This window comes from Cervus canadensis, chromosome 15 (genome assembly GCF_019320065.1).
Source record: "Cervus canadensis isolate Bull #8, Minnesota chromosome 15, ASM1932006v1, whole genome shotgun sequence".
NCBI lineage: Eukaryota > Metazoa > Chordata > Mammalia > Artiodactyla > Cervidae > Cervus > Cervus canadensis.
In genome coordinates, this window is record NC_057400.1 from 15,868,374 (window position 1) to 15,881,855 (window position 13,482).

General features: G+C 39.5%; 1 protein-coding gene across 2 annotated transcripts in view; it reads left to right on the top strand.

The window, feature by feature from the left end:
* Positions 1–4,023: 4,023 nt before the first annotated feature.
* Positions 4,024–13,482, top strand: part of RAB3GAP1 (RAB3 GTPase activating protein catalytic subunit 1) — a 96,383-nt gene continuing 86,924 nt past the window's right edge. For both annotated transcript variants that reach the window (XM_043487601.1, XM_043487602.1), the window contains exons 1-3: positions 4,024–4,072; positions 4,174–4,229; positions 9,388–9,463. In XM_043487601.1, the coding sequence (XP_043343536.1) occupies positions 4,055–4,072; positions 4,174–4,229; positions 9,388–9,463 (150 nt within the window). In that variant the 5' untranslated portion in view covers positions 4,024–4,054. The remainder of the gene's footprint in view (positions 4,073–4,173; positions 4,230–9,387; positions 9,464–13,482) is intronic.

Below are 13,482 nucleotides of genomic sequence, written 5' to 3' on the forward strand. Positions count from 1 at the left end.
ATTTGGAGGATCCCCTGGAGAAGGTAATGGCAACCCACTCCAGTATTCTTGCCTGGAAAATCCCACAGACAGAGGAGCCTTGTGGGCCACAGTCCATGGGGTTGCAAAGAGTTGGACACAACTGAGCGACTAACACTTTCACTTTTTTCCACTTCACTTTCATGACAGTAGATACTTGAAAATTTTGCTGAATGAATGAATGGATACTGATAATTTTGATAATTCTGATAGTTTTGATTTAGAGAATTTCTAAGAGTTTCCTGTTCTCATAGTGTCTTCCTCTTCCCGCTGTACCTTCTACTGCAATTGGTCTCAGAGCTATATCACAGACAATTCCTGATTCTCTCTGCACAGAGGCCATCAAGGCAGATGAGAATGGTGCAGTCCCATTGCTGTTGCTCCTCTCACAATGTTTGTTCTCTTGCTAAGACCTAATTAAACTGTGATGCCCCTGCATTCCTCTGAGGACTAAGCCAAGGGTGATTTTTCCAGGCCTCTAATCTCTTAAATTGCCTATGCGTCAAAACTCTCCCTGTGGCCATTATTGGTAACACCTTGAAATAACTGCAAGGTATGCCAGAGAGGGAATACACTTGCATGGAAAAACCCTTGCCTTTGGACGTGCAGCAAAATAGCTCTTAATACTGAAGAAACAAAATCTTTTCTGCTTCACGAACCAGTGAAAATCTAATAAAAGTGTGTCTCCCCTGGGTACTTTACATCATTAGCATCCTGGCTTCACACTTCACTTTAACAAATAACTTATTTAAAAAGTTTCTCCAGGGAGAAGCAGCCAAAAATAACTTGGAAGGAAACTTTACCTAGCAACCTGATAAGGCTTGTTTCCTACAGTTTCTGAAATTTAACTTCATGCAGCAAAGTCTTTGTGGTTTTTCAGTTTCAGATTTTGGCATGCACTGAAACTTCTTAATGGTTAACCAAAAAGGAAAAAAAAGTTGTTCAGTCGCTCAGTCGTGCCCAACTTTCTGCATGTCCGGCTCCCCTGTCCTCTGAACTGCTGCATGTCCGGCTCCCCTGTCCTCCACTGCCTCCTGGAGTTTGCTCAAATTCATGTCCACTGAGTCAGTGTTGCTATCTAACCATCTCATCCTCTGCTGCCCCCAATTCTCTGCTGCCTTCAGTCTTTCCCAGCATCAGGGTCTCTTCCAATGTGTTGGCTCTTAGCATCAGGTAGCCAAAGTATTGGAACTTCAGCTGCAGTACCAGTTCTTTCAATGAGTACTCAGGGTTGATTTCCTATAGGATTGACTGGTTGGATCTCCTTGCAGTCCAAGGGACTCTCAAGAGTCTTCTCCAGCACTAAAATTCAAAAGCATCAGTTCTTTGGTGCTCAGCCTTCTTTATGGTCCAACTCTCACATCCATACATGACCAATGGAAAAATCAGCTTTGATTACACAGACCTTTGTCAATAAAGTGATGTCTCTGCTTTTTAATACACTGTCTAGGCTTGTTACAGCTTTCCTTTCAAGGAGCAAGCGTCTTTTAATTTCACAGCTGTAGTCACCGTCTGCAGTGATTTTGGAGCCCAAGAAAATAAAGTCTGCCACTGTTTCCTCTTTTTCCCCTTTTGTTTGCAATGAAGTGATGGGACAAGATGCCATGATCTTAGTTTTTGAATATTGAGTTTTAAACCAGCTTTTTCGCTCTCTTTTTTGACCTTCATCAAAAGGCTCTTTCGTCCTCTTCATTTTCTGCCATTAGAGTGCCATTTCCTTCTCCAGGGACTCTTCCCAACCAGAGATTGAACCAGCATCCCTTATATCTCCTGCATTGGCAGGCAGATTCTTTACCACTGGGAAGCAACTTTCCCTTATCCCTGCATTTAATGTCATCAAGTCTGACTATTGTAACTGCAATATACCTATCAAATCAGTTGACCTTGCCTACTGACCTCTGGCAGTCAAAGCCTCCACACAATCACCCACTGGATGCTGTAACAGTCACTAGCTATTCCTACTTCTTCTTTTGCAACCCACCTCCCCCAATCCATTCCTATAGCAACCAGACCACTGAAAAATGTAAAGGATTTTATATTTTGGACCACAATACTCTCTTGCTTAAAATGTTTTAGCAATGCCCACCTTGCTTCACATTAAGGGCCATATAGTAGGCTCTTTAAGGTCTGGCCCATGTCTACCTCTTTAACCTCATTGCAACCACTGTGCTGTAGGTGTCTTCTTTTAGTTTGTTAGACAGATCAGACTTTCCTACCTTTATGCCTCTGGATATGCTATTCTCTGCCCTTAGAAGCCTTCCCTGCCCCCAACCTGGCTGCCTCCATTCTACCCTTCAGCTGGCCCTGAAGATTCTTCTTGTCATGGTCACCATTGGCCTCCACATTGCTAACGGTGATGCTGATACACATGGTACCTCTTCTTTTTGTTCGTGCAGTAAATTTTCAGTTTCCCTACTCCATCTTGAGTTCCCTTGAAATCAGGGATTGTATCTTCAGTATGTCTTCATTTCCTAGCAGTTTAGCATAATGACTGGCTTATAGTTGGTTTCTAATAAATGCTTATGTATGAAGGAAGGTGCAAGTTCAGACCTCTTGGGAAATATTGTTACAGTAGTAACTACAACTCCCACTAGTGTAGTGAACTTAAACTAGAAGGAATATCAAGAGATGGGGGTTCAAGTCTTGGCACTGGCAATAAGTATCAAATTCTTCTGACCTTAGTTTCCTCATCTGCACCATGTACATCACTGTATTTTTTATATTGCTCTCTCCTAAGCTTAAAATATTTAATTGCTAAAGCTGTATTTCTGAGTCCTCTAGCCACAAATTCCTTCTTGTGAGGTGCAAAAAATCATTAAATGAGATTTAATTAAAAAAACAAAACAAAACAAAACAAAAGTTTTTAGGGACTTCCCTGGATTTCCAGTGGTTAAGATTCTGTGCTTCCACTGCAGGGGGCATGGTTCCATCCCTGGTTGGGAACTAAGATCTCTCATGCCCCATGGTGTGGCCAAAAAGAAAAATAAATAACAGGAGAATTTAAGGAAAAAAAGCTTTTAATTATGAAAAATTTCAGACCTAATAAAAGTTGAGAGAAAAGTATACATATCCATATACCCATCAATAGCTTAAACAATAGCTTATGTGCCCATGGCTAGTCTTGTTTTATTTCTAGCCATATCCACTTCCCTAGGGCTTCTCTAGTGGCTCAGCGGTAAGGAATCTGCCTACCAGCACAGGAGATGCAGGTTCGATCTGGTTGTGAAGATCACCTGGAGAAGGAAATGGTAAGACACTCCACTTATTCTTGCCTGGGAAATCCCATGGACAGAGGAGCCTGAAGGTCTACAGTCCATGGAGTCCCAAAGAGTAGCAACTAAACAACAACAACCCTCCTCCTCCTCCAATTATTTGAAACAAATCCTGGACGTGGTATGATTTCCTCTGTAAAAGTTTCAGAATGTATGAGATATAATGACTAACAGGTAGCTGGCACTCCTATTCCTCATGGCTTAAAAAGTGTTCATTAAACAGCATGTTGCTCTTCTCAGATACCAGATAACTGGTATAATGGTTTTGATGACTTACCCAAACTGCCTGAATTCTTTGAGGGGTAAGAGGTGAGGGATGGTGGATATTACAGCATTTAGCTCAGTGCCTTGCAATTGAGAGGATGAATGAAAAAACAAGAACAAAACCAGTATGTTTTATGTTTTTTCATAGAATCATACCCGTATGAATCTAGGGCCTTGTTCTTGCTTCTGCTCCTTTCCTGAATTCATTACTCTACAGGAGAATTTTAAATTTTAAATCAGCTAGAGAACGGGGACTTGAGGGTAGTGTAAGTTCTTTCTTCTCATGAACAAAATGTATTATTACAGAAGAAAAATTAAATGCCTTCAGCCTCAGGAGACTTCGCCAAACTAACCGGAAGAGGTGCCTCCGAGGGCGGGCCTGCGTGTAGGCTCCGCCCTCGCCCCGCCCCCGCACATTCTCGGCTCCCCTATTCCCCCCTCCCCTCCCCTTCCTGCTTTTTTTCCCGGCAGTCCTAGCGCCCACAGCGGCGTTCCCCAAGATGGCGGCTGACAGTGAGGTGAGGTGTCTGCCCCCTACCTATCCCTGTCTCTGTTTAAGTTAGCCCTTCCGTGTCAGCGCCCGAGAGCTCAATCTCTTTCTTTCTTTTCACTTACGCAGCCCGAGTCCGAAGTATTTGAGATCACGGACTTCACCACTGCCTCGGAATGGGAAAGGTGAGTGAGTCGTATCATTGGTTACCAGCAGTTTGGGCCCCGGGCCCGCCCGGCTACTTCCCCAACCTTGACTACAAGTGACGCCACTTCTGCGGTAAAAGTAAGCCCCTTGGCTCCCCGGTCTTCGCTTCCTCCCTTCTGTGGTCCACCGCAAGCCTCTTCCACGTCTCGAGTCTGACAAGCCCCGGCCCGCCCCCATCTGTCAAACCCCGGAGACTCTGGCTCTCCGAAGTTTTGTTTTCTCTCCTTTTAAAATCACTTTCATTAGACTTTTGGTCTTCTAGTTGTTGATCACCGGCCGAAACAGTTCCGGAGGCTACCTTCCGTTCCTGTGTTAATTTCCGTGTAACTAATTCGTTTGTTATAGTAAGCAACAAACTTCGCAGCTGCTTCCCCCCCCCCCCCCTTTCCTTGTACAACCGTTTCAAGAGGAGGCCTTTCTTCTGAATCCTGGTGGTTGTCCATCTGCCACACTTCCACCATCTCCATCCTTTTTTTTAGGGTAACCTTTCGAAACAGTTTGTCTGTGGCTTTGGAACGCTTAGTTGTTCCATTTCAGTGGGTAATGTGACCCCGGCTTCCTTTGCCATCGAAACTCCAAATTCCTGTATCATCAAACTCCAGTTGAGCAGCTGAGTGAAATTGTTGGATCACTGAAATTAGTTGAATGCCAAGTTTGTGGAGGAGTGATAGCTTAGGTCGAGATGTTGTCAGTTCGTCGTCCAAGAGGCCCTTCAGGTTTTTTGAGTACTGAGGTCAGCAGTTAGCTTGTTGGAATATTTTATAATCTTTCTCATTGGGAGAGGAAATCCATCTGGTTGTGAATGTCATGTCATTAAATGGCATAGAAAAGCTCCCTGCTGGGATGCTAGTTTGACCTGTGGTCCCCGCCCCACCCCCACCTCCCCCCAAAAAGGTAAGACATGACCACCCAGGCACGGCTTTATTGAGTAGGTACCATGTGTTCAGAACTACACTAATAGAAAAGAACAAAATCAAAACAAATCCTTTGATCTCTGTGTTAAAAAAAAAACACAGCAAATAGTTATGTTAGTATAAGGATGGTAATTGTGGGTTTTAATTGTTGGAGGTATTTTCATAGAAAAGACGGGAAATGTGCCAGGCTTGGAAAGTGGAAAATAACTGGTTAAATGGAAAAAAAACTGGTTAAATATGAGAGGGTCCTGACAGGAGCAGAGACAGGTGAAAACCTTTGGGATTTAATGAAACGTCTTTACTGGAGTGAAGACTGTTTGTTGAAGGAAAATAAATAAGATTATTAAGATAAAACCAGGTTATAGACAACCTCCAAAGCTAAGTAAAGGAATCTAAATTTGATGCTTTAAGACTAGTGATTCTCAAACTTTAGTGTGCATCAGAATCCTAGTTTATAATTCTGTATGTCTGAGGTGGATTCAAAAATTTTCATTTCTAAGAAAATCCCAGGTGCTACTGCTGGGTCAAGAGAACCATGCTTTAGAGCCATTACAGAGCAGTAGCGGGAGACCCTTGATTTTGTGTTATGAGAGCTGTTTGCCAAGATGAGGTGAAATGAAGGCAAGTGAGTTACTATTTTCGTTAGGTTGGTGATTAGGAAACTGGAGAGAAAGGGTAGGAGGGAAGATTGTAAGACATTTCAAAGAAGTAGAAGATAAACTTGATGAGATGTAGGAGGAAAAAAAAAACATGAAACTGCAGTTTCTTGCCTAGGAGAGTGAAGATAAGAAAGTGGCAAAGAGACAAGAATATAGTTTTAGACCTGTTGCATTTGAAATAATAACTTAATGTCTTAAAGGTAGTTAGAAAATGTAGTAGTTTGAGTTTTGAGAGTGAATTGAGGAAACATTAGAGTATTTAATGGATAAATGATCACTTTCCACTAGCTAAATATTTAAAATATCCTCAGGTGAAATATTAAATCCTTCTAACTCCTTATTTGGAGGTAGTTGTTAACAGTTATGAAAACTACCTCAAAGTAGGAAATTTGATTTTTGGCTTTATGTTCTTGTTTATAGAATGAAACTAGCATTTTACAGTTCGTAGGAAAATGGTAAGACTTTGGAGTCTTTTAAACCTTGAGTTTAATGTTTGAATGAAATTTCTTGTCAGTATGTTATGAGCTGTATGGCAATTTATAGAAACCAATAACTCCTTTTATTATTTGTTCGTTGAAAAAATATTGAGTGAATATGTATCAAGCACAATGCAGGGCATAAGAATGTGGTGGTCAGTGAAAACAGTTGGTTCCTGCTGTTGATGAACATATAAACTAATGGAAAAGAAGGATGTGAATAAATAATAATACAAGTGAGTCTGTAGTTACAGTTGAAATGAGAGCTGAGAAGAGAGAGAAACAGTTTTTAAGAGCATATAACAAAAGAACCTAATATTGAGGAGTAAGAGGAAGTGATCCTTCAGGTGAGATCTAGAAAGCTTTCAGGGGTGGTTATTACATTTTTCTAATCAAATCTCAATACTTACAGAATAGGCTCCAATTTTGGTCTGTTTTAGTACTGATAGTATTGCTAACAGTGAATATTTTAAGGTGTTCCTTCTTTTACTGTGAAATTAAAATGTGAAGTCCCCTCAGTAGAGTCTGACTCTTTGTGATGCTATGGACTGTAGCCTTCCAGGCTCCTCTGTCCATGTGATTCCCCAGGCAAGAATACTGGAGTGGGTTGCCGTTTGCTTCTCTAGCAGATCTTCCCAACCAAGAGATGGAACCCAAGTCTCTTAAGTCTCCTGCATTGGCAAGGGGGTTCTTTACTACTAGTGCCACTTGGGAAGCCCTTTTATTAACGTGAAGTGAAGTGAAAGTCACACAGTTGTGTCCAACTTTTTGCAACCCCATGGGCTATGCAGTCTATGGAATTCTCCAGGCCAGAATACTGGAGTGGGTAGCCTTTCCCTTCTCCAGGGGATCTTCCCAACCCAGGGATCAAACCCAGGTCTCCTGCATTGCAGGCGGATTCTTTACCAGCTGAGCCACAAGGGAAGCCCAAGAATTCTGGAGTGGGTAGCCTGTCCCTTCTCCAGTGGATGTTCCTGACCCAGGAATCGAACTTTACCAACTGAGCTATCAGGGAAGCCCTGATATTTATTGAAATACTTCATTATAAAAGAAAAAAAGAAAAATCACCTGTAATTCTACCACCAGGAGATAGCTACTATTAATATTTCGAGAAAATTCCATGTAATCTGTGTGTGTTATAAACTTATGTTAAACTGTATTCATACTTATATCTATAGCTTCATGTTTTCATTTAACATACCGACTTTTTCTTATTTCCTCAAGCGGGCTTCAAAACATGATTTTTAATGGGTGAATATTAGTCCATTGAGTGGATATGTCATTAATTTACGACTTTTTGCTGCAGTTGGACCTAAGATAGTTTCCAGTTTTTTACTTTTATAAATGTAATGTATATTTCATGTACACATTTTCACTCACATACACATACATTTAAATTTTTGTTTTGTTTTGTAAACATATTATTTCTAGAGCACTCTTTATTAGAGCAGATAATTGCCATTTGAATCCCTTCAAAATACTATATTAATATCTTCATTTTAAAGAGGAATAATTAGAAGGTATAGTTGAATCATAAAAACTTACATCAAGAATGTAAATAATAATTTATAATGTCCCTGATGGCAAAACCTGATACTTGTGAATGTATTTTTACTAGAATTAATTTTAGTACTCTGGCAATAATATTTAGATGTTTTAGGAGAGCAGTGTTGCTGTTAGATTGCATCATACATATATAGTATAAGTAGTCAGCTCCTTGGTGGCTTGGGCTTCTGTGGTGGCTTATACGGTAAAGAATCTGCCTGCAGTGCTGGATACCTGAGTTGGATCCCTGGGTTGGGAAGATCCCCTGGAGGAGGGCATGGCAACCCACTCCAGTATTCTTGCCTGAAAAATCCCCATGGACAGAGGAGCCTGGCGAGCTACAGTCCATGGGGTCACAAAGAATTGGACACAACTGAGCGACTAAGCTGAAAGTGTCCTTTTATATATATTGAACACTACTACTGAGATTTGACAGTGTTCATTTGCTGATATAGAGTGTATTGCTAGTCAGAATTCATTCTCTTTGATAGGTCTGCTTGATCATTAAAGATCAGTGAAAAGTTTAAAATCCCTTAAAGCTGACAAATCTACTTTGTTTCTTGCCAGGTGTCCATTAAAACTTGTTTTATTTTGATGGGCAAAGTTCCCAAATAATGTTTTTTGGAGGAGTGGAAGGCAAATCAGAGAATTCATAAGTATTTTTAAAGAAAGTTAATTAAAATAGATTATTTGGAGCATAGTGAAGAGATTATTGGTTTCAGAATTATCTTTATGTATGTATGTGTGTGTGCTCAGTCGTGTCTGACTCTTTGTGACCCCCACGGACTGTAGCCCACAAGGCTCCTCTGTCCATGGAATTTTCCAGGCAAGATTACTGGAGTGGATTACCATTTCCTACTCCAGGGAATCTTCCTTGCTCAGGGATTGAACCCTTGTCCCTACGTCTCCTGCATTGAAGGTGGGTTCTTTACCACAAGTGCCACCTAGGAAGCTTGTGTGTGTGTGCTGAGTTGCTTCAGTGGTGTCTGACTCTGTGACCCTATCGTAGACTACCAGACTCTCCTCTGTCCATGGCAGGCAAGAATACTGGAGTCTGTTGCCATGCCCTCTTCCAGGGGATCTTCCTGACCTAGCTGTTGAACCTGTGTCTCTCATGGCTCCTGCATTGGCAGGCGGGTTCTTTACCAGTAGCACCACTTGGGAAGCCCAGTTATCCTTAATAGTATCATTTTAGTCTGTCAATTTTTACTTGTCCAGGTTTACTATTTTCAATATGGAGAGATTTATTTTTATTTTATATTTTATAGAAACCAGAATGGCATTGGGTAGGCAGTAGATTTTTGAAAAATGAAAAAAACATCTAAGACTTTAAAAAAATCTAAAAAGAATTAAAATCTAAGAATTCTTGGGCTAAAGATTACTTTTTTGTTTTTTGTTCCACATTGATACATTTACGATAACAATACTAAACTTTACAAGCCTTCTGTTAAAAATGTTAAAATATTAAAAAAAAACAAAGAAATTGTATAACAATAGGAAAAAATGTGATTACACAGTTTGAAAGTTTTTTCTCCTTCCTAGGTTTATTTCCAAAGTTGAAGAAGTCTTGAATGATTGGAAATTGATTGGAAACTCTTTGGGAAAGCCACTTGAAAAGGTCAGATCTATTTGCTGGTGTCTCTAAATGAGTATTTGCTTTGAAACTTCTTTTTTTAAGTCTTTTGCTGCATTTGGTACATTTAAAGTAAATGTTCTAAAAGTTATGTATAATTTATGAATATAAAATGGCATCTGGAAGAACTTGGATTTGAATCTGTGGCAATTAATATTTGTAAGATATTTGTGAACTGTTTTTTAATAATAAAATTTTATATGTATAATGTTGTTCTTTGTGAGTGATTTTATTTCTGCTTCTCCTGATGATTACTTTTCTCGTGCCTTCTCCTTTAGAATGTTTGAAAATCCTAATCCAAGATAATGATGGTTTTGCTTATAAACCATGCTCCAAATATTTACTGAAGCACATACTCTGAGAACAAACCTTGATTTCCTGTATTTCACGGGAGGGAACTAACAATTTGGTCTTGGGCTTATATAGGTGCTTTGTTAGACAAATTCTTTTCAAGTAATCTTTGGTTTTGTTAAAAATCTATTCTTAACTGCACTTTAGCTGTTTCTAAGGAGCTCTGAATTTTCATATTTGCTAGAGATTTTTAGCTTTATGGTGGTTAAACAGAATTTGAGATTTTCAAAGCATTGTGACTTTTCTTTATCCATATGAGGAAGAGCAGAAAAAATAATACTATATATAGAAATCACATCACTTCATACAGTGAGATATATAGATTAAATTGACTTACTGATTTAAAATATTGTATGATTGCATTTTTGAATAAAGAGATGTGAAGTTTTTAAACACAGATCTATTCCACTTGAAATAAAGACATACATACCAATAAGGTTAAAGGCAAAACACAATGGATATAACTGAGGTGGGAAATAATTTGTACTATCAAAAAGAGAGCTTAACTGTGTATTTGTCAGCTCTGATATTTCTTAAATATTTGATTTACACATATTCATTGGGTATCCTTTATGCCATATCTGAAGAAATTGTCAATAGAATAAGGTCCTTATTTGCATTGCAAATGAATTCTCATGAGAGAGGTAATGAATAAGATTAAAATTCTAGGTGCTAAGTTCAATATTGGAATTTAAGTTAGGAAATGTATTCAGTGTAGGTGGCATATTGCTATCAGGTAGTATGGGCGAAAGGAGGGTTAGCGCTTTCCAATCCTTTTCTCTTTATAGGTAGTAATAAATAAGTCAATCATGGAAAATCTGAACAGATCTCAAGGTGAGCTGTGCTGTGATGAATGAGATTAAAGAAAGTGTAAGGGATGGATTATTCAGCATAAAGAAAAGTCAGAGAAATAAGAAGTAAGATTGTAATGTATGTCGAGAACAGTTGATTATTAGTTTTCTTCCTCCACTGAGAGGGAATTAAGAGAAGTTATTTTTTAAATACCTTTAATTATGGAAAGTTTCAAGCATATATAAGGTAAACAAAAATAGTATAATGAACCCCTATGTGCCTGTCACTCAGGTTCAGCAGTTCTTCAATTTCTTTCTTTAATATTATCTGTCTACTCCCCTCCCTACTAGATTTTTAAAAAATAGTTGTTTTAAATAAAATATACATAATGCACAAAACTGCTTATTTTGATAAATGTTTATTTACATCATGTAAGAGTCTTCACTCAAGATACTGGACATGTTTGTCATCCCAGAAATGTCCATAGTGAACCTTTCCACTTGATGCCCATGTTCCTCACTCATGCTGCTCCCGTGCCCCCTGCCCTGCCAAGGCATCTGCTGTTCTTTTCCTTTTTTCTTTTAAACCATAGATTACTTTGCCTACTTTACAGCTGGATATATGTGTTATCATACAGTACCATACTCTTTCTGCTGGCTTATTTTACATAGTATTTGAGATTATTGTAGGTTATTGGATGTATCATTATTTTTATTGCTAAATAGTGGTCTGTTGTATGAATATACCACAGTGCGTCACTTGTTGACAGATGTATTCACTGTTATGAATAAAGGAGACCATTCTTATGTGAGGCCTTTTGTAGACATAGGTTTTTATTTCTTTTGGGTAAATATCTCGGATTGGAATTACTGGGTCCTAGGGTAAGTGTATACTTAACTTTATGAGAAACTGCTAGAGCTATTGTAACATTTTACCTAACCACCAGCAATATGTGAGAGTTGGGGTATTTTCATATTTTCACCAACAATTGCTTGTTTTCAGTCTTGTCAATTTTAGTCTTCCTAATGGGTATAGGAAATGTCAACCCAGTCCAATATTCTTTCCTGACAATTCCATGGACAGAGGAGCCTGGTGTGCTACAATCCATGGGGTCATAAAGAGCTGGACATGACTGAGTGACTGAGCACATACATATATGCACAATCGTTTTGTAGTTTGTGGAATTAATTTGTATTTCTGTTTCTTGTTTTACTTTTGTATTTTGTGATGAATATTGGTAGTGATCATTTTTTTCACGTGCTTGTTAGCCGTTTGTGTGTCATTTTTGGTGAAATGTCTGTTCAAGTTTTTTGTCCGAATTTATTTACTTTTGGCTGAGGAAGACGTGCTCCAGAGCACATGGGCTCTGTAGTTCTGGCCTGTGGGCTTAGTTGCTGCCCCGCAGCATGTGTGATATAGTTCCCTGACCAGGGACTGAACCCATGTTCCCTGCATTGGAAGCTGGACTCTGATCCGCTGGACCACCAGGGAAGTCCCCCTGCCCATATTTTAATTGGGTTTTTATTGAATTGTAGGAATCTTTTATGTATTCTGCTTTTAAGTCTGTGAAGACTTACACACAGATTTTAAGATACTATGTTTTCTTCTAGAATTTAGCATGTTAGCTTTTTATTTAGGTCTCTGATCCATTGTGAACTAATGATGTGTGTGGTGAGGTGAGAATCACAGTTCAATTTTTATACACAGCTATCTTATTCTAGGACCTTCTGTTGAAAACACCTCTTTCAATTTAATTGCATTGATGCCTTTGTCAGTCAGTTGACCTGGAGTTTACCTTCTGGAATCTGTATTCTGTTTGATTTATCTGTTGGAAAATCCTGATTGTCGGTAGCACATTGTACTGACATCAGTACTTTTATTTTCTTCAGCTCCAAAATTATGGTGGATGGTGACTGAAGCCATGAGATTAAAAGACACTTGCTCCTTGTCATTGCTCCTTGCAATGACAAACCTAGATAGCATATTAAAAACAGAGACATTACTTTGCCTACAAAGGTCCATATAGTCAACGCTATGGTTTTTCTAGTAGTCATGTATGGATATGAAAGCTGGACAGTAAAAAAGGTTGAATGCTGAAGAACTGATGCCTTCGAACTGTGGTGTTGGAGAAGACTCTTGAGAGTCCCTTGGACTGCAAGGAGATCAAATCAGTCAATGCTAAAGGAAATCAACCCTGAGTGTTCACTGGAAGGAATGATGCTGAAGCTCTAATACTTTGGCTACCTGATGCAAAGAGCTGATGCATTGGAAAAGACCCTGATGCTGGGAAAGAGTAAAGGCAGGAGGAGAAGGGGGCAACAGAGGATGAAATGGTTGGATAGCATCACCGACTCAATGGACATGAGTTTGAGCAAACTCCAGGAAATGGTGACGTACAGGGAAGGCTTGAGTACTGCTTCTTCGGATGCGCAAAGAGTCGGACACGACTGAGCAACTGAACAACAACAAACCACATTGTCTTGGCCATTGTAGTTTAGAGATTCCTAACTTTGGCACTGTTGAAATTTTTTCCAGGTTGTTGTGGGGCTGTATTGTGTACTATAGAATTTTATTAGTATCTCTGGCCTCTTCCCAACTGGGAGGGTGCTACTGAAATCTACTAGGAAAACCAAAACTGTATCTGGTGGTAGTTTAGTCACTAAGTTGTGTCTGACTCTTGTGACCCCTCGGACTGTAGCCCACCAAGCTCCTCTGTCCATGGGATTTCCCAGGCAAGAATACTGAAATGGGTTGCCATTTCCTTCTCCAGGGGATCTTCCTGACCCAGGGATTGAACCTGTGTCTCCTGCATCGCAAGCAGATTCTTTACTGTTGAGCCATCAGATGTCCCCTGAGTTGCA